Source organism: Astatotilapia calliptera, chromosome 17 (genome assembly GCF_964374335.1).
Source record: "Astatotilapia calliptera chromosome 17, fAstCal68.1, whole genome shotgun sequence".
NCBI classification, from domain to species: Eukaryota; Metazoa; Chordata; class Actinopteri; order Cichliformes; family Cichlidae; genus Astatotilapia; species Astatotilapia calliptera.
The window spans coordinates 34,148,228-34,171,537 of record NC_137438.1 but is presented as its reverse complement, the minus strand read 5'-3'; the positions used below and the strand labels follow the sequence as shown (position 1 = coordinate 34,171,537).

The 23,310-nt window shown below is 40.4% G+C and overlaps 1 protein-coding gene across 4 annotated transcripts in view; it reads right to left on the bottom strand.

Annotated features, from left to right (window-relative positions):
* Positions 1-944: 944 nt before the first annotated feature.
* Positions 945-23,310, bottom strand: part of dock4b (dedicator of cytokinesis 4b) — a 141,125-nt gene continuing 118,759 nt past the window's right edge. For 2 of the 4 annotated variants that reach the window (XM_026147369.2, XM_026147371.2), the window contains 11 exons: positions 23,197-23,280; positions 22,960-23,079; positions 22,431-22,552; positions 21,763-21,780; positions 21,402-21,513; positions 19,802-19,883; positions 18,464-18,573; positions 13,083-13,155; positions 9,912-10,028; positions 9,091-9,152; positions 945-3,382 (listed from right to left, as the gene is read on the bottom strand). In XM_026147369.2, coding sequence (XP_026003154.2) covers positions 2,927-3,382; positions 9,091-9,152; positions 9,912-10,028; positions 13,083-13,155; positions 18,464-18,573; positions 19,802-19,883; positions 21,402-21,513; positions 21,763-21,780; positions 22,431-22,552; positions 22,960-23,079; positions 23,197-23,280 — 1,356 coding nt within the window. In that variant the 3' untranslated portion in view covers positions 945-2,926. The remainder of the gene's footprint in view (positions 3,383-9,090; positions 9,153-9,911; positions 10,029-13,082; positions 13,156-18,463; positions 18,574-19,801; positions 19,884-21,401; positions 21,514-21,762; positions 21,781-22,430; positions 22,553-22,959; positions 23,080-23,196; positions 23,281-23,310) is intronic. The other 2 variants (XM_026147372.2, XM_026147370.2) reach the window with 2 other exon arrangements.

Below are 23,310 nucleotides of genomic sequence, written 5' to 3'. Positions count from 1 at the left end.
ACACAGCAATGTAAATCACACACACACACACACGTGTCTATATACACACATTACACATACATACACAAAGCATACACACAAAGCATACATAATCATGGCAGCACAAGAACAAGCTCTGAGTACAAGATCCATAGAGGCTGGGGTCTATCACACCAGGCAAGACCCCAGGTGCAGGCTCTGTAAAGATGCCCCTGAGACAATCCAGCACATAACAGCAGGGTGCAAGATGCTAGCAGGCAAGGCATACATGGAACGCCATAACCAAGTGGCCGGCATAGTGTACAGGAACATCTATGCCCAGTATAACCTGGAAGTCAAAATGGGAGATGCCCCCAAGGGTGATGGAGAATGACCGAGCTAAGATCCTGTGGGACTTCCAGATACAGACGGACAAAATGGTAGTGGCTAACCAACCGGACATAGTGGTGGTAGACAAAGAAGACGGCCGTAGTGATGGATGTAGCGGTTCCGAATGACAGCAACATCAGAAAGAAGGAACACGAGAAGCTTGAGAAATACCAAGGGCTCAGAGAAGAGCTCGAGAAGATGTGGAGGGTGAAGGTGACGGTGGTCCCAGTGGTAATTGGAGCACTAGGTGCGGTGACTCCCAAGCTAGGCGAGTGGCTCCAGCAAATCCCGGGAACAACATCAGAGATCTCTGTCCAGAAGAGCACAGTCCTAGGAACAGCAAAGATACTGCGCAGGACCCTCAAGCTCCTAGGCCTCTGGTAGAGGACCCAAGCTTGAAGGATTGACCGCCCACAGGGGCGAGTGGGGAATTTTAAAATTTTTTTATATATGCATTTCTATATATGTTTGTACATGTTTTAGTAAACCCCTGCACCCATTTCCCATTTTGCTTGCAAAATATACAGAAATGATTGGTAGCTTTTGCACAGTGTTGTACATCCACAAGGTTTCATAATGTAGAAATCACTCAAATATATGACATAGGGCAGTTTATTGAACTTGTAAATGAGTTAGGAGTCATTATGCATGACCTCAGTTTTTCTACACTCACAAAACCATAAAAGTTTGAACATTTATAATAATAATTTGCTGCTTCAACATTACATTCAAAGCTGTAAATTGTTATAGCTACATTTTGTTAAAAACACAGTATTTACATTAATTGTAATACACAAATTTTATATTTGGCATACTTACATTAATCTCATTTAATTTACAGGTTCTCAAGTGCTGATTAATGTGAATATTTAATCTCAAATAATTCACAACAAATCAAAAAGTAAATCAACCGTACAAAAAATGAAACATATCCAAACAATACCAAAGCTACCCATTCCCGCCCCCCAGCCAAAAACATTTTGCACAGGATTGATTTTATTAATATATTATGCCAAAAAAAATGTCTCCATTTTACAAAACAGTGTGAGATTTGCCTGCCACAGAACATTTACTTCACTGCAGCAATGCGATGTGGTTGTGCTGAGAAGTCAACTCACGTCCTCTTTTTAATTAAACAGAAAGTAGACGTCAACTGTACAAATATTTGTCAGTGATTAGCTTGTAAATATTTTCCCAACACAACATCATTCCTCATGTGTTTTAAGGTCACTGCTGACTGTGAAAATCTGCTCCAATTACTGCTTTGTCAAATAAAGACTTTAGAATAACAGTACAGGTCATAATGCGGACGACAAGCTATTGTTTGTGCTTTTCGAAAGTTGCGTCTTATCAGTAGGTTAAATATTAATTTAGATTTTGGGGTAAAGTTTATTATTTATTAGGAAAACAGGGAAAAAGAGACCCTTTTGCAGCTGAGCTTCTCCTATTTTCTTGATTCCAGGTCCCAATTTAAAAAAAGAAAAAGAAAAAGGTTCTCGACAGCACATTGTTCAGTTTCCTTTGGCACATTACTCGATCCCCTCCCCCCCTCCCTGTTGTCATATACATCATGCAGGAGGAATAGGATGTGTTCACGTTAACGGCAATAGGCATTGTAAAAATTCCAGTTTGTGTTAGAAACTGCACCTACCTTTACCTATGTGTTTGGTCCAGACTCTTCTTGTCACTATGGGTAATTTTAGCAAGTCGCTGATTTAAAAATGTTCGAATTTCAGAAGAAAGAATGGCAGCAGAGTGGTTTCTTTAGATTTCAAATCACACTAAAAGTCTGCTGAGGTTTCAAATTGAATGTGACCACATGAAGTAAAACTGCTCTCATTATTGTGCCAAAGTTGCATTTGCCAGAGTTTCTGTATTACTGCATATTAATAACAAATATAAGGTCACAACTGCGGTCAAATTTGTAAAATCAACAACACTGTTATTAGATCTTTTGAATTCCATACATTTTAGTTAGTATCAGTTCAAAGTTTGAGGTTTTTGTACCATTGCTTATGTGGATATGAAAATAAGAACACACCGTACTACATCGTACTACACTTCAATGAAATGCATACTCGAGGCCTCTAGCACCTTTTTTTTTAGCCGTACAGTATACAAATATACTGAGCTGTTAAGGGGAAAAAAACGTGCAAGACTCACAGATAAAAGACTCTGTTTCCAATACTTAAGGCAAAACAATTCTCATATATACCAATATACATATATTTGAGATTATTACATCTATCAAAACTGTGTTTTTCTAGAGTGTTCGGTAAACGTGTGGTGTTACAACTGACTGTGGTGAGCTATTGTATGTACTAGAGCTAAAAGTGCAGAACGACCAAGTCAAAGTCAATGCAATGCTCTCTAGTAAATACAAAAGAAACTTTATCTGCCAGCTTTTCAGTTTCTAGACTGCCTGTTAATGTGTAGGCTTGTGTCTTTTACTGGAGTGTAGGTCAGGAATGCCAAATTGAATGTCTCTAAAAAAAAGTGAGTGCCATGTAGAAAAGTGCAAAATATGCCAGTTTTTTTCCTTCCCACCATCTCCTTTCGTGTGCTCTGTAACCAGCACCTATAGCTGAGACACCTTCCTGGGCAGAGGCCTCGGTCTGGGGACTCGAGGGTCGGCGGTTCCATCCAACTTCATGCTGCCTGTGCGGAGCTGGTGAGGTTTGGGCGGCAGGGCTGGGGGGTCCGTCTGTGGGGGAATGGAGAGACTGTGGGGAAGCGGCACGGGCCTGCGGGGGTTGTTCCTCTCGTACACACTGTAGGGTGGCGGTGTCTTGTTCTCTCTGCGGATGGGCTCGTCCGAGCTACTGGAGACAGAGTTTGGCAAGGTGGTAGGTGGAGGCAGTTGGTGGGGCGGATGGTCACCTGTGGGGAGCTCGGTTCCTGAAGCTTCGGACACACTACAGCGACTGAGGGAGGATATGCCGCTGCTGTAGCTGCCGGACAGGACTGGGGAGTTGGAGACCAGACTGGCAGATTGGCACTCAGTGGGCGAAGGGGTGAAAGGTGGCACTGTGGTCTAGATTGAAGAATAGGAGACTTTATTTAAAAATACTGTAGTTCACTGCACAAAGAAATAGCTTTACCAGTACGGGACATGGATATCATCAACAACAGTGATACTACTACCAAATCAAATCAATCTTTAGTATCTGTGTTTTTGTACAAAAATAAAAATCGAAGTGGTTTAGAGATTATAGGGAAAATAGTATTACGAAAAATGCAATATGTCATTTGTTGCTATTCATCAAAAGTTTGTATTTGCCTGTCTTGATGCACACTCAGTCATCCAAGTCCCAAAAAGTTCATTCTGTTCACCTGAAAACACTACACCCACATGAAAAGAATCAACTTTTTGGGATTTGTATGTACCTATTTTTAAGACCTTCTAAGGCCCAGAAGAGTTTTGAATTCTGACCCGACACATAAAACACAACTTCAATAAGGCATACTTTCTTCTGCACATGACTGTATAAGCCCTATAATGGATCCTTGAGGTACACCATAGGCAATCTGGGGAGCAGATGGGAAGTTCCCATTCCTATAACTCCTAATAAACAGAAAATGATCTTAAATGTTTGCGTACACTAAACCCACAATGACTGACGTCAGAATAGCTACAGACAGAATAAGAGGTGAAGCTGTTGTGAAACTTGTAATCGGAGTGAAAACAAGCATTATTTTACTTTTAGACTTTTTTAATAAGGATATCAAAATATTAGCTGTTCGCCAGATTATTAATTACAAAGATTCGCTCTGTTTCTTTGTCTGATATGAAAGAACTTTTAAGCAGTTCCTAAATTAAACAAACAAACAAACAAACAAAAAACACCCTTTTGAAAAGAAAGTCACCTCTGGAAGAAAAAAGTCACAAGAAAACTGATAAGATCTTGTGATATTGTGTGAAATTTCTTTTTGGTAAACAATTAACTGGGCAATTAAAATATAATAACAGACAAACAGAAGATTGGGTTTTTGTTTTTTATAAATAAAAAAAAACAAAAACTGACCACCTTCAACTTCAGTGATTTTTTTTTTCTTCTTTTTTTTTAAATTTCATTTGAATTACGGAGCCTGGAAGCAGAGTATTACTGAAGAGGAAATTAAAAAGTATAACAATAAAAAAAAACAAAAGAATATATATAGTGATATTTTTGAGGATCTTCATCCCACGTATAACTGATAATTCATCTAGTAACACTTTCTAATAACCAATATTAAATAACACAAAAATAAGCACACTCAACACTTTTTTTCCCATGTCAATTACCATCACCATGAAATAACCTCCATGCTGGGGTTATGTTTCCCTCCCAAATGAACAAAACCTTAAGTGCATGACAAAAATATTTTGTAAATTACATATGTCATATAAGTTTTGTCTTAATTATCATGAGTCGCTTGTGATAACCACTTAACCTGTTGACCCCTCCCCCCCACTACGCTGGCTAAAACACGTGTGCTAACACAGCTGTGTGGCAACAATGAATAACCTTAAAAATGTAGTCTGTGAACAGAATGAGAGGACAAGTTTTCTTCACTCCATCAACTGGGCCTGTGCACCGAGATGAAAAAACACAATATGCTGCACTTCCCTCCAACAAAAATCCGATCACTCATCAAAATGTTTTTCTAAGCAATTACACCACACTGCCATTATATCTGCTGAAAATAATTGGATCTAGTGAAGTATACAGTTGATCAGTAAGGTTGCATTGTTCCTGCCACAGGGGCATGCACAAAGAGATGTATTTGACATGCACGACTGCACAAGCCTTTTCACATTTGTCCGAGCATGATAAAATCTGTATATTTAATACAATCCTGACAAGTACTTTAAACTCCTGACCCAGTTTTCCACCTCTGGAGATGAGTAAGTGCAGCCCTGTCAGACTTGCACCATGTGTTTTCTGCAGGTTCACTGCAGTCCTGGGGTTTGTGGTCTGGTAATAGGCCTCTGGCTGCACTGACTGATGTGTGCGTTTGGCATGGGTGCGCTCATGTGCCAGATAATGGGGCCCGCTGGAGGTCCACAGAGGATCCATCTCAAGCTGTGCTGAGATGGGCACTCGGCACTTCGCTACAGGCTTCTTCTATCGCCACATCGAGCATGCACGCAAACAAACGTGCCAACACACTTTGCCACACACAAATCTGATTGACAGAGCATGCTGAGCGCCAAGCTGTCACTCACACTTTGGTATCCAGTGTCTCGCTCTCTCTCTTTCTGTTTCATACACAAGTGGTGGGAAACGCACACAAACAGCCACATACGTGGCAGTTGTCACATGTGAGGAGACATCACACCTGTGACGATGCTGGGAGCTCAGCACTCCCGCTTGTGACAAATAAGATAGCAGCTAGCAGAAGACTAGACAGCTTTTCAAAACAACTTTTTACCCTCATTAAGAGCTCCCTCACTGCTTAGTTAAACTTTCCCAGATTTCTTCTGCATTTGCAGACTGGTATTAAGATGATCATCAATAAATCCGAGCTTAAAAACAAATTGAGGTTTATCTATAGATAAACTTTGGGGTCAGAGACAATAAAAAAAACAAAACAAAAAACAAAACAAAAAAAACAACCTCTTTTAAAACTTTCTTTCTTTCAAGATGTTGAGGGGAACATTCACTGCAGCACAAAGAGGTCTCGTCACTTTAATAGTAAAGGAAAAACAGACACAACAAATAGGGTTCAGGCGTTGAAATTTAAAAGGAATCCCGGCTATTAAGACATGTTTGCACTAAAATGTGTACTGTGCTTTCAGTAATAATGTGGTATTAAAATACGCCAAATGTTTTCCTTTTAAGCACATTTTGAAAATTGTCAACCAGTACTTTGTTTTCATCCTAATCTAAACTATCAGTCACACAAGGACGCGAAAGTGGGGGGAAAACTACTGGTGTCTATGTGGCAACTGCTTGCCAATGGCAACTGCGACGGTGACTGAGAGCGCTTGTTGTAAAGAGCTCAATTTTATAGCAGCAGCTATCCATGGTATCACATAACCGCATGCTAAAGACATTAATAGAATTAGAATTTTTATTATACAGTGAAATTACAATATCGTTATTTTTACATTCTCCATGATTCACAGTGCACCAAAACTTTGAAGCTGTAGGTCTTAATCCAGATGTTCTTTGGTCCTTTGTTAGCCTCCATGACCAGTATAGTGCTGGTCTACCAAGTTGTAACCAGGTCATTAATAGGCGAGTTAATTAATACCGTTGCTACACTATAAAAAACAAAACAGGTTAGCTGAAACGAAAGCGCCAATACTGCTGACAACCAATACATGTCATCGTCCCAGAATGCATTGTGTGCGCAAAAACATGGCTGCTTCCACAGCTCCAAAATAGTTTTAAAAAACAAAGATTTAATGAACAACGAAAAAATTGTAGTTATTCTCAAATATGTAGTATTTTTTATGTAGTGGAGATAATTTGATAATTTTAGAGTAACCTGTCATAATAGTCGGGGTTCCTTTTAAATTCACTGACAGATCACTCCATCTGGTTTTGCATATTTTTGACGAGCACGCAGAGTGACATCGTCGTAGAGCTTGAATTCTAACTCAGAGTATAACAGTTGGTTTCTACCAGGTGTAGAGTTACTTAATACACTGTATGCCCTCTAGCCAGTCCCATTTTTTTTGGACACTTTGGGACAGGTGTGACATGAAAGCTACAAAAACTTACATGAAACTACATGAAAACCATTAACAGTGCTGGAGCTGTTAATGGTTTCACTGAACAGTAATACAAAGCTCCCCCAGTCTCATGGCTGACACAGAGTAGAATAAAGACCCTGCAGCTGGTTAGCTAGAGGATACCAGTACGGGAAAAAGATCTCGAGGCTGCTGCTAAACGTCTGTCAGGCTGATTATGAATATGATTTCAACTTGCCGACAGATGAAGCTCAGTCGGACCGGGTCTTTCCCAGTTGGGCTCAGTCGGTGTTTACAGTGAGCAGATTAAGGGACAGCTTTACAAACAGTCTGTGCCAGCGGGGAAAAAAATAATTTTCTTTAAAAAAAACTCTTGGTGTTAAAAAGCTACTGTTGGGATTTACTAAGTGTAAGCCTTGGGACTGAAAGGCATGGACACAGGTATTTTTGCAGCTAATGTTATTGCATTCGTGCCCCAAATGATCCATCCACCTAAAAAAAAAAAAATCGAGTCTTTTTAAATTCTCTTGTACATAAAAACTCAGTTGGTGAGATTTTGCTTATGATAAAAGAATTGTAGCTGAGATGGAACAATCCAGATACATTTTTATTTCACATCATTAGCATAACAATAAAAATACCAATACTTTCATTTTTACTTTTTTCTGTCCAAAATTATTCATGCCTCTCATTTCTTCAGTATCAGGGAAATTGCCGTTGACAGCACAGATATTTTCGCACACCCAGACTGTGCTCCGGATTTCTCTACAGGCAAAAAAACTAAGCTATGTCGATTTCTAGAGCATTTCTGGGAGCTATAAACTGAAGGGAGTTGGTAGAAACATTGTCAGCTCATGGTCCCATGGTTTTTCAACAAATGGGCCTGGAAACCTTGCAAAAGTGAGTAGAATCGTGAAACAGGACCAGTATATAAAGCTTCTCAACAAAAATACGAAGGAGTTTTCCAAAAAACCTGCTCTAGGGCAGCAAGAACTAACAACCATGTTCATGCCAACGAACTCAAAAAAACATTAAAGACCTCGAGAAGGTGGTTAAAGAGAAGTTGGCTAAAACCCCTGTGGTGACAGGAACAATGTGATCATCTACAAGAAGTATTTGGAGGAATAATCGGAACTGTATACTAAGAAAGGGTATGAATAATTCTGGAGTATCAAATACTAAAAGTTATTAAGTACAATGGTTAACAAAATTCTTAGACCTTACCTGTGATAAAAACAAAACAAATATTTTCAAAATCTGTCAAAAACATGTTTAAAATTAAAAATGACATTTTTATTTATTGGGCAAATAAACTGAATTCCTATTTTTACAAATTTGAGCTATCCCACTCAAGTTCTCCGAGGAGTCAGATATTAATCAAGCGTAACATTCAACCATCAAACTATTTTTTTGGTTAAAGATTCTAAGTAAATAACTGCAATTTGGCATTCTAATCAAAAATTAATGCGCTTTCCTATTTTTCCTGCTTTTTTTTTGGTAAAACACTCCATTTAAAATTAGATGGATAAAAAATGTCATATTTTAGTATTCAAAGTATCACTTTGATTAAAAATGTGAATAGTGGTTGATTTAAAAACCATAAACTGGGGGTTGGTCTAATAAATTTGTTAAGCACTGAAAATTGATCATTCATGTGACTGTACTTCCTAAAACCTTATATCACCTTCTTGTATTATTGTGCAAGAAAACATTTCAAAAAACATAAAAAAATAGGAAGAAATAAAATCTAAAAAAAAAAAAAAAAAAAAACCAAGATTGGTATTTGTGGAAATTTCGCTTTCAGAGCATTTTTTCTTAAACCCTGGACAGTCGTAAAGTGTTTTCGTCTGAATGGGTTGTTAAGTTTGTTGTATAGCAGACTGCCTCTGCTCCTCTCTGACCGTCGAATACTGTAATCCGGTGTTTAGGTGTGTCTTATCCTGCCCTATTGAGTTTCAGCTACAGTAGTTGTTAACACTATGACCAGCTTAAGCAGGGTCAGGCTGTCTCAGCAAAGTAAGGAGAAACGTAAAAAAGAAAAGGAAAAAAAAGGAACTAACCTTTTGCGGTGATCTGGATGTGGGAACAGGAGACTGTGACCTCATGTTTTTAGCCGAGGAGCCTGGCAGATGAGAGAGAGAGAGAGAGAGGGGTAAAATAAAAATTAGAGAAGTGTTTTCTTCCATTCACAAGGATGACACAGCATGAGTCACGCAAACATACACACTTGGAGCAAAGAGGGGGCAGTGGCTTAAAGCGTCAATGAGTCAAAATAAGTGCTGATGTGCTGCAGGTCCTTTGGACTGCCTTAAGCTGTTTTTACATCCAACAGCTGTTACTGCACTATGCAGAGAGGGCAGAAAAAGAAAAACACTCCATCTGCTTATTATGCTGCTGGGCAGTGCAATACATCAGGAAACACCAGGGAATAAGTCAACACGGGTGCATCTTTAAATAAGTAAATAACTAAAAGAGAGTTTGAGCTGTTGGTGGGGGGAAAACTGTTGTTGAAATGTAATGACATGCATTTGTCAAGGGGATTGAAAGAAAAAAAAACAGAAAAAAAACAAGAAACTTGGAATTGACTGGAATTTTAATTGGCATTAACTTCAGCCATCTAGAAATTCCACAGAGAGTTCCACACTTGTTCACACGTGAACCAAACATCTTACAGAGGGAAATATCAGCAACTGAAGACTGTTAGTGAAGGAAATGCTGCTGCCACTGTAAGAGCAGAAGGACAGGAAACAGTGCCTCAGATGGAAAATGCTTTAGTAAGAAAAAGCGGTGTAAGCACCGGGTGTCAAAAGTCAGACTGGAAAATTAGTACCATTCGTCACTGGAGCACTTTCTTGGATCAGCTTTTTTTTTTTCCTTTTACCTGAGTACGGTGGCCTAGGAGGTACAGGAGGGCATAGCATTCTGCCACCAGAGTCAGAGGAGTGTGGCATACCCTCTTTGACACTGTCTAGGCTCCAACTACTGGGAGCGGGCCTCACTTTAGAGTACACAAAAACATGACATGTCACATGACAAGGTATGGGTTACACAGGATAACATGAGAACACAGTGAAATGTTGCACATTTAAATGGATGGTATGATTGTTGACAACATATTGAGTGCGATCTGATGACGACCACAAGTTAAACTGCAAAGTGTTTGCTGAGTTTAGAGCACAGAGACAATTTCAACCATTTAAAGATCCCAAAAGAAGAAATTATCAATCAGCTGCTTGTGATGAGCGATCAGATGCAACATGACTTCCATCTGCCAAAATAGAACAGTTTGGATTATTACACATGACAGAATTCACTCCTCATCATTTCTACGGGGGATGGAAAAATGTGATGCCACATACTTCAGGATTTAGCAAATCCTCCATGAGAGACTCATGACATTTGCAAGGGTTGTTGCTCATAACAAGTCCTGATTAGGCAAATTTTTTCAGAGTTTTTGATTGGTCTAAAATTATCCCAAAAAAGCTGTGTTTTGAACTCTGATTGTTGTTTATCTAGTGTTCTGTTTTAAGGAGCTTGTGGCCAGCCAGCTTCAAAATGGCATTGCCACTTTTTTTGGGGTCTGGCCTTCTTTTGTTGCCACACTGAATTACCTCCAGCCTTTTGAAAGCTTCACTGTCTTCAACTGACCAAATGCAATCTAGTGATAATTTCTGGTGCGTCCTGTACAATTGTGATTGTGCTGATTGCACATGTTGGCATCAAAAATGTTTGAAATCTTAGCCTAAAAATCAAAAACCTTATCAGAATGAAATAGATCTGCTTTAGTCACATCTTGACCGCTTGCAGGGCTCCTGTTATTTTTAGATCCTCTCCTGACCACTTGCACACGTCCATCTGTGATTTCACCATGGACCTCTAACTTGATACTTGCTGTATCAAACTGACTCAAACTTCATGTTGAAAAATCATGTCTTCAACCCAGAAACCAAAGAGAAATCTTCAATGAAATAGTCCCCATAGCCCTAGTCTGAAAGCAGCTTGGGCAATGTTTAGAAACACAACCAGGAGCATGCTTGCTCAACATTTACTGAGTTGTGCACTCTGAATTTGTCATCTGGGGTCAGAATGCAAACAAAGTTCTTCTTTAATGTCTGGAGGCATTTGAGTTAGATCATTCACTAACTTTGCATTAAAGGGTAACCTTGGGGCAGATTTACTAAGGCATTTTGCCAGTACAAACTGGGTTTTTGCTGTCGGTGCGTTGTGAGTGAGTACTTAGGTCACAGTTTCGAAAGTTGTGGTAGGCCTCAACTCAACTCTGGACTCAACTACTGAGCAGCCCTTTAACAAAAAATAAAGCAAAACAATATTCCTCTAATTTTATATTATAAACAACACTTTCCAGAGTCAGAAATAAAGGTTCATCGCGGATAATGCCACTTGTTCACTCGCAGGTTTCGTGTTAATTCTAACACCTTTTACTACGTTATGTGCCTGTAGGTGTCTCGACACCATATTGTGCATCTCTCGCTGCATTATTTACAGATCACAGCTGAATCACATGGAAAGGTGTGCGTTTGTGTGCAAGTCACAAGGAAGCTACCGCATCCCCGCTCTTTACTCTTTTTTTTAAGGTGTCTTTTCTGCAAATCCTCAATAATTATATAAAGGAACTGCTCTGAGAGTTGTTCTTTTTTATTTTGCTGCAAGAAACGGCAATAACTGTTTAAGTATTTTGAAATTATAATTGAGGCTGTTAACATTCTGCCTCAAATGGAAGGTATACCCAGAAAATACAAGACATGTGCATCTCCCTTTATCTGTGCTGAGCTAAATCACAACGAGTGGGCCGAACTAATCCATATGCGCTCGTACAGGAATGTCACATGTGTCCATCAGTACTGTAGGGATAGTACCTGCTCTTTTTTTCACTCTTTCAGAATGATGGATTAGAAAACGCTATAATCTAGTCTGTGTGTATGTGAGTGTTTATGTGTGTGTTTGTATCCCGAGGCCAGAAGCAGTTGTGTGGAAACAAATAAAAATGCCTTCAGTCAATCTGTGGCCAAACTGTGACACACACATACCGCATGTCTGGACAGATAAAATGCTACTCTGTACAGTAGCATAAGCATCAATGGAGAGAGCTTTGTGTGTGTGTATGATTGGGGTTTGTGCTTATTTTGTAAAACACAAGCAAGATTTTAGAAATCACTAAATTTCAGACAGCACAGAGATGTTTCCAAAAAACAAAGGCGCGGAAATAGTGGGATAGTTTTTCGTTACCTCTGCCAAGATTTTCTGTTTGCTATTGTTTGTCTGTGTGCAATTCTGTCTGTCAACAAAATAGCGCAAAAACTTTCTGCGTAATTGACAAAAATCTTATCAATTACATCACATTTGACCTCTGCCCCCTCCATATATTATTATATATGACCTCCCATATTATTGATCTGTGATAATAATGCTATATAGAGCGATTTAAAGCTATGTTTCATACTGCCATTGTTTGTATTGACAGCATATAGGGAATGATATATAGGGATTCTAAATATTACATTAGTTTGGAACTCTGACTTTGTCTTCAAGGTTAAATGATATATGAGAATTCTAAATGTCACATTATAGTTTGCATCCAAATATCATGTCACCTTTGACCTCTGACCTCACTTTCATATTTCATATCTGTCTTTCTTTCAAGTTGGCCCTAAAATCTGTCTCTTTAAAGCAGGTTTTGTTAAGAGAAAGAATGAGCTGCCTAGTTAGTTACTTAATAGGTACATTACCCATTACCTGCTCCTGCATTATAATAAAGCTTAGTTTGAAAGGACAGAATCATAAAGTGAAGAACATTTAGCTCTTTTCAGCTGTCGTTGTGTTTTCTAAAATGCCCTGTTTTAATTTTTGTTGCGTTGCATCTCAGGGCCACCATAGAATCAGAAATAAACCATTTCTGAATCGACAATAAGAAACAGAGCATCAAAAAATGTGTTTAATGCAAAAGAGCGACTACGTGAGATAGCATCGTTTCCCTGGAAGGAGAGGGAACACTTGAAGGACATAAGAAATATGTTAAACAAAGTGTTTTTACCTTTATCTGGCGCTGAGAGGTTGGGGTCACTCCTCGGTAAAGTGGTATCGCCTATCTGATGAGCAGGGGCTCTCTGCACAAGGAAGAAGTTGTCCAAATTATTGTCTAGCACATACTGCACAGAATTGTATTTGTAACAGAATCACTGACCTGAAAAGCAAAAAGCATTGGGACAAATTTAACAGAACAGGATAAAAGAAGAAGAGTAACGAAGAAAGGCTGCTGTGCGTGACCTTCATAGCAGAGATTTGGATTTTGCAGAAGTGGGTGAACCCTCTCCGCACCTTTCCATACCCCCCCAAAAAAGAAAACCTATAAATAAGGTACCTTATTCTTAGTCTCTTGCTCTAATTACAGTAAATGATACAAGCGATCAATGTCTCTAATAATCAATATTCCATTAGCAGCTAATAGCGAGTCTTTCATTGCTGTCAGGTTGGAAATAATTGTTCGCCTCCCTAACATCAATACCTCCAAACTTCAAATGACTCAACACAAACAGGGGGAAGAAAAACAGGTGAACAGTGACAGGCACTGACCGCAAGAGATGAATGGCCTTGAAAGGCAAACATTATTTTTCTCTTATCGTGGCTTTGTCACTGCAGATGGAGTGTGTGATTGTGTTACAGTCTGTCCTTCATCGAGAAAAGAAGCTGCAATATCATAGCGTTCGTGTCGGCTCTTGTTGTTGTTGTAGCATTAGTTGGCTGTAAAGGATTTTTATTTATTTTATCTTTCTTGCTAACAGGAAAAAAGTGAGCTAGACTGTTTGACTTTAATAAAACATGAGTAACATCAGCAGCTCTTGAAAAACTGCACTTCTATGCTACGAATAGCCTTACGGCGTGTGCCCTCATCCGGAAGCCTTTTTTTTTTGACAGTCACTCATTGAAATATATTGTACATTGCAAAGGTGACCTTGTTTTCTGCCCCAGTATGCACCTTACGTGTGGCTGCAGTGCTGGACAAATATAGACCCTGCTTCTTCTTTGCCTTTTTTGTTAAAATCAGGCAGCCACACACTTGGATGACAGGTTGTGCCATGAGCAGGACTAATAGCAAAAGAACCATCTGTAAGGGCCACAACTGAAAGAAAAATTACTATTCCTCCATTCATTACCCTCCTAAGAAAAAATAAATAAATAGCACACTCACTTCAGCCAAAACCACCAGTTTTGAGCGTGGCGTCTATTAAGTTAGGTAGCAGTGGTCAACCCTGCAGTGCTTCACAGTGTTCGGGAATGAAAAACAGCACCATAGCTGCTAAATTCAACCAAAAAACTGACCCAGAATTCAAGAGTGGAGTGATATAAGCTCCAGTAGATTATGTTATCGGTTTTCTCACCGCTGTAATCCTCAGCTTTTGCCCGCTGTTAGTGGCGCATGAAACGGGATTTCAAGCTCGGTGGCTGGATGCCTCTTGCCGAAAAATTCCCCCATCGGCACTGCAGCCTAGTTGTCATGTAAGTACACAGTGGCGCCGTTGACTTTATGAACCTAAACTTATTTTTTCAGATAGTTCATGCTGGATGTTCCCTGTTTTTCAAGTTAACACTGTGAGGTTGGGAACCTTCACTTTCAGACACAAGCCTTAATCTCCTCCCCTGTAACTCTGTAGCTATCTCTCGTTTACTTTTATAAATATGCCAACCTCCTTACTTGATACCTAATCCAAGTTTAATATAAGTATCTACCACTGTAATAGTATATACAACAATCTGGGATAACACTGTGATCACCTGCTCAATATTATGTTGGTCCCTGCCTTTGCCCTTACCTATTAAGGCATGGACTCCACTAGACCCCTGAAGGTATGCTGTGGTATCTGCACCGAGATGTTACAAACAGATCTTTTAAGTAGTACGTTGTGAGGTGGAGCCTCCATGGAACCAAATTGTTTGTCCAGCACATCACACAGATGCTTGATTGGACAACAAACCCGTGCTCCTCAAACCAATCCTCAACCATTTTTGCTTTGTGGCAATGTGCCTTATCCTACTGAAAGAGGCCACACCAATCAGGGAATACTGCTTCCATAAAATGATCTACAGCAGGGGTGGGCAATTCCAGGCCTCGAGGGCCGGTGTCCTGCGGGTTTTAGATCTCACCTTGGGTCAACACACCTGAATCACATGATTAGTTCGTTACCAGGCCTCTGGAGAACTTCAGGACGTGTTGAGGAGCTAATTTAGCCATTTAAATCAGCTGTGTTGGTTCAAGGATACATCTAAAACCTGCAGGGACACCGGCCCTCGAGGCCTGGAGTTGCCCACCCCTGACCTACACGGTCTGTGGCAATACTTATGGAGGTGGTACATGTCAAAGTAACATCCCCATGGATGGCAGGACCCAAAGTTTCCCAGCAGAACGTTGACCAAAGCATCACAAAGCCTCCACCATCTTGTCTTTTTCTCATAGTGCATCCTGGTGCCAGGTGTTCCCAAGATAAGCGACACACACGCAGGCAGCCATCCAACTAGACCACCTTCTTCCATTGTTCCGTGGTCCAGTTCTAATGTTCATGTGCCCACTGTTGTGTATTCTGACACCCTTCTATCAGCTTGTCTTTTAGATCAGACCACACAGGTTTGCCTTCACTCCCCATGTGCATCAGTGAAACTTGAGCACCCGTGACCCTGTCGTGGGTTACCCACTGTTCTTTCCTTTACCATTTTTAATAGACACTCACCACTGCAGATCAGGAACACCCAACAAGAGCTACAGTTTAGGAGATGCTCTGACCCACTCATCTAACATCACAACGTGGCTTCTGTTAAACTCACTCAAACTCCCTTACACTTGCCTATTTTCCTAACAGGTGCCATGATGAGTGTTATTCACTTCACGTGCCAGTGATCAGAGCGTTACGCTCTATCAGTTGATACAAAGAAGTATGGAAAAGGATACAAAAGGCACTAAATACAAAACAATGCTTTTACATAACTTTGAAAAAACAAAGTTATGTAATGTATCTTCTTGCGTTACCATTTCTTTTTCTCTAAAACAACCTAATACACTGCTTATGAAAGCCAGACCCTTTGCAAAAAGGGATGGGATTAGTCATTTATTATTTTGTGCAAACAGGCTGAACTGACAAGAAGACACCTTCATGCAACACAAAGCGGAAAACAGTTCACAACTCCAGTGTCTCTATGCTCGCTTGTTAACAGTCACTGAGGTGTACTTCAAATTGAACATAACACTTGAAACGCATTCTAACAGGGAACACGAGGTATTATGACATATGCACTATAGCTATAAAAGGCGTATTTGAATGCCGTATTTGTAAGTGCAAATAAGATAAGATAAGATAGAACTTTATTAATCCCTCGGGTGGGTTCCTCTGGGAAATTCGATTTCCAAAAAGCACAGCACCGACAGAAGTTACAGAGTTACAGAATATTATGTGTGTATATATATATATATATATGTATATATATATATATATATATATATATATATTAGGGGTGCAACGATATTCGTATCGATATTGAACCGTTCGATACAGTGCTTTCGGTTCGGTACGCATATGTATCGAACAATACAACATTTGTAATTTATTTTATCAATTTTCCTTCTGACGATGCTGTCTGTGTTGAGCGCTCAGTGAATCTGTGTTCGACTACTCCGCCTAGGCTGCACTGTCGAGCGCAGATCCACTGAGCGCTCAACACAGACAGCATAGTCAGAAGGAAGAGCGCAGGGCAAGCTAGCGAGACAGAAGTTAAGCTCTACTTGCAACAGGCAAATTGAACCTCATTCAGATCTGGCGTTTGGAATTATTTTGGTTTTCATGTGACGTATGACCCTGAAGGTAAGCGAGTCATGGACTAAAGTAAAACAGTATGTTGAATGTGCCATGCAATGCTCAATTACATGGGTGGGAACTAGTGTGTTAGCACAGTTAGCTCGTTAACGTGTTGGCCGTCTAGCCCCATGCACGGAGCGATCGGCGGTAGCTCGTTAACGGAGATTTGCCGTGTTGTGGCGTTAAGGTCATTTCAACGAGATTAACCTGAAAGCACTAGTGGGAACACAACGAATATGACTGCACATTTACGCCGACATCATCCTAGTGCAAAGACAAGTGGAAGCAGACAAAAAAAAGCAAGCATGCTACTAACTTTAGCCGAGTCATTTAGACAGCTGTTAGCACATGATTCTCCTTATGCTGCTGAGAATATAGCCCAGAAGAAGCGGATAGTATAGCTTTTATTTTGGAAAGAGCCATTTCTCTGTAATAAACTCTCTTTTCCAAAGATGAGTGATTCCTCAATCAGATACAGGGCTTGCAATATCGCTAGCCCGATGTCCTGGAGCTAGCGATTTTTTTCAGTCGGGCTACCAAAATCTATCTCTTCCCTGCCCGTCGGGCTATTGTAGGAAAAATATATGTCAATGCTTTTGCATTCTTTCAGAAATGTAGCTGGGTAATTATGTCATTGGCATCGGTGAGCCACTGTCAATATGTGACATATTGAAGTCGCGTTTGAATTTGCGCTTGTTTTTTTGCTTTCACTTTGCAATCGTGCGAACTGTGTATAGAGAGCGACAGCACTGATCTGTGAGTGATGATAATTTGTGCACCAATTCCTCTGACATCGTCTTATTAATCGTTAGCTTACTATGCAAACATGACAAGTGAAATCTCCCGCAGCTTACACATGTGAGAGGTTGATCGCGCAGAGAATCGCTGAGCTTATGTGAGTGAGCGTGTAAAAGCATTTCAGTTCTGCTGAGCCAAATAAGACAGGTCAGGGTGAAGAAGTGACAGCCAAAGAAAAGCTTACCACAAAACGGAGAAGTTATGACAAATCAGACTATAAGGCAAAAAGAAAGTGCAGCTTTATGGTTTCATGGACAAAAGAATTTCTGTGGCTGCGATATGATGAGCTAAATAACCAGGGCTGCACATAAGTGGTCCGCAGGTGCGCATTCGCTGTCAAAATAAAAAACACGCACAAGGGTTAGGGTTAAATTTAAAAACTGTACTTTTGAGTTAAAATATATATTTATAATTTTAATAAATGACAAATTAAAAAGGCATGAACATTTTTTTGTATCGAAAAAATATCGAACCGTGACACCAAAGTATCGAACCGAACCGTGAATTTTGTGTATCGTTGCACCCCTAATATATATATATATATATATATATATATGTATATATGTATATATATATATGTATATATGTATGTGTATATATATATATATATATATATATATATATATATATATATATATATATATATATATATATATATATATATAAATACAGAGACAAATATAAATAAAATATACGAAGGGGATAAATAGAATAAATAGAAATAAAAATAAAAATACAAGTGAATTGCACATTTCAAGTATTTGTGTGTGCTGACCTGTGCAGGATCGAGGGGGTTGGGGAAGATGGCACTGACCGGTCTCTCTCGTGGAGACAGACAGGCATTTTCTCTGGAATGCTTGTGTTTCTCTGCCATCTGAGGGGATCCTGGAATGGATGGCATGAGACATTAGAGCGGTAACAGACACACAGACGCACACACACACAAGTAAATACACAAACGCATAAGGGACCAAACGACAGCAAGGTGTTAGGCTATTACCCGCAAACACTGGCAATCAGGAAAGGCCAATCTCTCTTTCTCCCCCCAAGCCTCTCCACCGTTCTTTCAGCCTCACTACTTCCACAACATGATAAATGGCTTGGCCACTCCTACACACACACACACACACTAACACACACACACACACCCTCCTCACTTCCTCACCTCCTCTGTTACACTGGACAATCACAACAGAGACATGTGCTGGAGTTCGACACTATAACATATGTAATACGCCAACGGAGACGAACACAAAAGCCCGCCCCCACACACATGTTGGTACGTTTCTGGGGTTTTTTTCACAGCACTTCTCCTCAGCTGCTGGAGCCATTGTATGGATGCTGATCCATTAGTGAATGTTACCGCACTTGGAAGGCTATCATATGAGCATGAAATGCCCATCGTTGGCTCTTATTCAGATAACACCACAGCAGCAATAATTCTCAACATGCTTTATGGGTAGACAGAGGGCACTTTTATAAGGGCGTCAGCCGCTGTCAGCACCTTGCCAAAGGGGAGTGTGTACGCTTCCATAAACGTCTTCATATATTCTTACTTTTTATGACGGGGATCACGCAAAACACATTGAGATGAGAGCAAGAGAAGGCATTAGACATTCAAAATGCACCGCAGAGGAGGCTTGGATGACACCGGCCTGGACAGGAGATTGTGCTGAAGTCCAAGAGGGATACTCAGCTAAAATGATCTCTTACTCTCTCTTGCATTTTCACTAGCTCCATGTTTCTTTCAACAGCATTTCTCTCAGCACTTTTTTTTCCTTTCCTTTTCTTTCTTTCTTTCTTTGGACTCATTTTGTATTCCTTCTATGTTTCAGGCTCGCACTATCCATTCAATGCTCCCTCCTCATTGTTCTCTTTTCTTCCCCCTGTCAACCTCCTCCGCATTTATCCCTAGCAGTCATCTAACCTCTCGAACCTCACCAGACAGGATGCTGCGGTGTATTGAGAGAACATTGTGTCAGTGAAAGGTCAAAGGTTCAGACTGTCCAGCTGAACCTCTGTCTGCTTCCTCTGTGTGGATTGAAATATCAGCTAAAAGACTATTGTGTATAGTTTTTGTACAATAAGTGGTGTTGCTGAGTGCCAGACTCACCTCTGGCACTGGACGGGGCCGAGCTGGTGACGTTGGGCGAGGCAGAATGGTTGGAGCTGAGGCTCGAGGTAGATGGGCTGGGCTGCAGGTGGAAAAAACAAAAATGACGAGTACATCAATACCACCATCAAACTACAGAATATCATGAAAATTTATAATTAATACAATATACATCTACCAAAACAAAATCCCAGTTTGATAGGCTTATACTGGACATGCTTGGTTTCTAATCTAGTTTGTGCAAAGCTGAGCATCTATTATAAGTTTTGTCTGTAACATTTACCTTTTTCTCAGTAAGTAGAAAAAAAAAAACAGTACTAAGCAACAGTGGAATAAAGAAGTCATCATTAAAGTGCACTTCCTCAACTGTCCACTTGAGGTGGCTTTCAGAAGATACTCAGTCCCGTAGATGGCGATGTTAAAATGCCCAACTTCACTTGAAGAATTTGTATAGTTGCTGCCTAGCACAGAAAAGGCTGTGGCAGTTTTGCTAACTCATCTGTTTAAATTTTATTAAGGCTTAAAAGTATTCATTACTGGAGATGTGGCCACTTTGTTTACTCAGTATGTGATGACACAGGCTGCTTTACTGCTAGTTGTTTGCTTATAAGTGCGCCCCAGGGCAGCTGTGGCTACAATGTAGCTTGTTATCGCCAGTGTGTGAATGTGTGTGTGAATGGGTGAATGACTGAATGTAGTGTAAAGTGCTTTGGGGTCCTTAAGGACTAGAAAAGCGCTATACAAATGCAGGCCATTTACCATTTATCAGCAGGAAAAGCTGTAAAAGTTATGAAGTCTAAAGTTTATGCCCTCTTTCACATTTTTCAAAGATGTCCAGTCGGTTGGATTGGAATCTCTGGCAGGTCAGCTCTGGCCCTTGGGCCTTATGTTTGAAAACCGTGCTCTAAGAACCCGTTCTTTTATTATTTATTGGTTTGTTACATAGCATTAATTTGCATTCACATGTGTGATGCTCTTTTGCAGTGTGTGGATACACCTTGCTAACTAAATATAGTAACATCTGACTGAAACAAAATAGTGATGGCCATTTTCAATCAATTAAAAAACGAAAACAATATATTTCTAAATTATGATTCGTCCAACTTTTACTAAATTTTACCTGCTCTGTAAACTTAAGAAAAAAAGAAGCCCAAACTAACTCTTTGTAACAGCTTCAGTCACATCCCTGACAACATTTTTTTTCCCTCCCGTGTTTTCCCCTCTTCCTGTTATTCCAAGCCTGCCAGGTGCGGGAGACAGCCTGCCAGGAGTTGTCGGCAGCTTTCTGAATTGGCCAAATCTAGTTTAGATTAGACTCCAGCGGGGCTCCCCGGACGGGCCCACACAAAGCACTATGTCCTTATTTGATATAATCATGACAATTTGCACGGACAGACTGCGTTTCACACGAGCAAGAGTAGAAGATAGAGAGAAAAAGGGTCAGAGGAGAAATAGCAGTGAAATAGAGTGAGAGTGGATTAAAAAGCATTGCAAGTGAAATCTGAAGGGAGGAGGAGGGCAAATGCTGGGATATAGACTCAATCTACTAGGTTAAGTGCCTTTGTGTGGGCGTGTAGGCAAAGGCACAAAGGGAGACTACCTGCATGTTGAAGACTTCATCCGAGCTCTCCGATTGCCCTGTGATGTTACTGACTTCATTGGAGGCTTGAGATGACAGAGAGGACGAGGAGTAACGGTTCACCGCAGGGTAGCTGAAGAGGCTAAAGGCGAAAGAGAGAGGGTTATGATGGTTTACAATACAAAGGGTGAAGTTTCATACTATTATACATGATTAGATTTAAAAGTGGTTCACTCACCAAAGATTCAGCAGCAGTAAGGCCAATAAAAAGAAAAAAAAAATAGACAAACAGAGAAACAGAAAATACCAGATTAGAAGGCAACTGATTCATCAATCACAGCATTCCATCATGCTGCCAAAAGGCACAAGAAAGAGATGTGACCTGGTTCTTCGTTGGAAACTGGAAAATAGAAAAAAAAGGAAAAAAGAAATCAGAACTCAACAAGCAAAAATACGAAATGTCACAGGGAGATTGAGGTGATGTGTGCGTCTCCATCTTTCTTGTGTGTGGCTGTGCCCCGCGGGATCAGACTCTGGAGGCAGAATGTCGCAGGTAGACGAAGTGGCAGGGTCACTGAACACATCAAAACACACACGGATGCATGCACGCACACACACACACACAGTCTGCCTGCTGGCCCGACAGCAGCCACACAGAAAACATCCCTGTGGGTGCCAGCCAGCCACCCACACCTATTGTACTGAGCTAAGCCAGTAAAGAACTGAAGGAGGAAGAGAGAAAAGGCAGAGAGCATGACGTTCGAGGTGAGATGGAAACACAAAAAGAAAAAGAAAGTAAGATGCGAACAAAGGTCTGCACTGAAGGGCAGCGCTTATAGACCGAGTAAAGGAAGGTGAGAGAATACGAAGGAGAAATTTTATGCACTCCAGAGATGGAAGTTAAAGATCTTTTTGGGTGACTTGGCATAATAAACCAGAGAAGTAATTGACATTGAAAAGCAATACGTTTTCCTCACTTGTTAATTTAATTAGCTGAGAAAGACAGAGACATACGCGTAAAGCTACGGAAATTAAGAAAAGAGCCGTCACCTCCGCCTGGCAACTCCTCTGCCGCCATCTGGGCTAATGATGCTGGGCACGGAGTTCCTGCACGTCCGCGGGCTTCCGTTGGTGAAGTGCACCGGGCTCGCACGCACATACGCTGGAAACTCCTGGGGTTTTTTTTAAATTGGGAGGGGGAGAAAGTGCACATGATTAAATGCTTCTTTGTGCCAGCGTGAGGTATATAAATAAAACACACAACATGTAGATGAAGGCAGTTTGTTTAATGAGGGGTGGTTTTCCCCTTTAGAGGAATAAAGGGGTCATTTACTCAGAATTCTTAGCACAGCAGTCAGTTTCTATTGTCACATTCACTGTTTGTTTCCATTAAGGCTCGAAGACTCTGATAAGTAATTTGAGGAAAATAAAGGAACACATGTTAGACAGCTTTAATCATCCTTACACATGAATGACATCCATTAGGTAAATGAACCTCTGTTTAACATAAAATCTGAATCTATCATTGAGTTACACATGTACAGCATTTTAAAAAGCTTTCTTTAAAGTCGATGCCTACCTGTATGCCTAGACTGGACTTCATGAGATGAAACTGGTCAACTAACTTCTTGTGCAGGGGTCTCATATCTTGAGGAACAAACTTCTCATGCACCGCGAGGCCATACTCCAATATATGTGCCTGCAGGACAAACAGAAAAAAGTGCACAATAACTGAAAGTCAAATTTAGGTGATAAAAATGATTCATCTTGTCTTTGCATTTAAAAAGACATCATGAGCTCAAGTGATGTTTCCAACCTGCTCGAACATGAGCTCTCTCAGTCGCCCGATCTTCTCTCCGTCCTCGGGGTGATTCATAATGTAGTCCTTCACGAAAAAGGCCTGCACAGAGGCAAAAATGCAGAACATCTG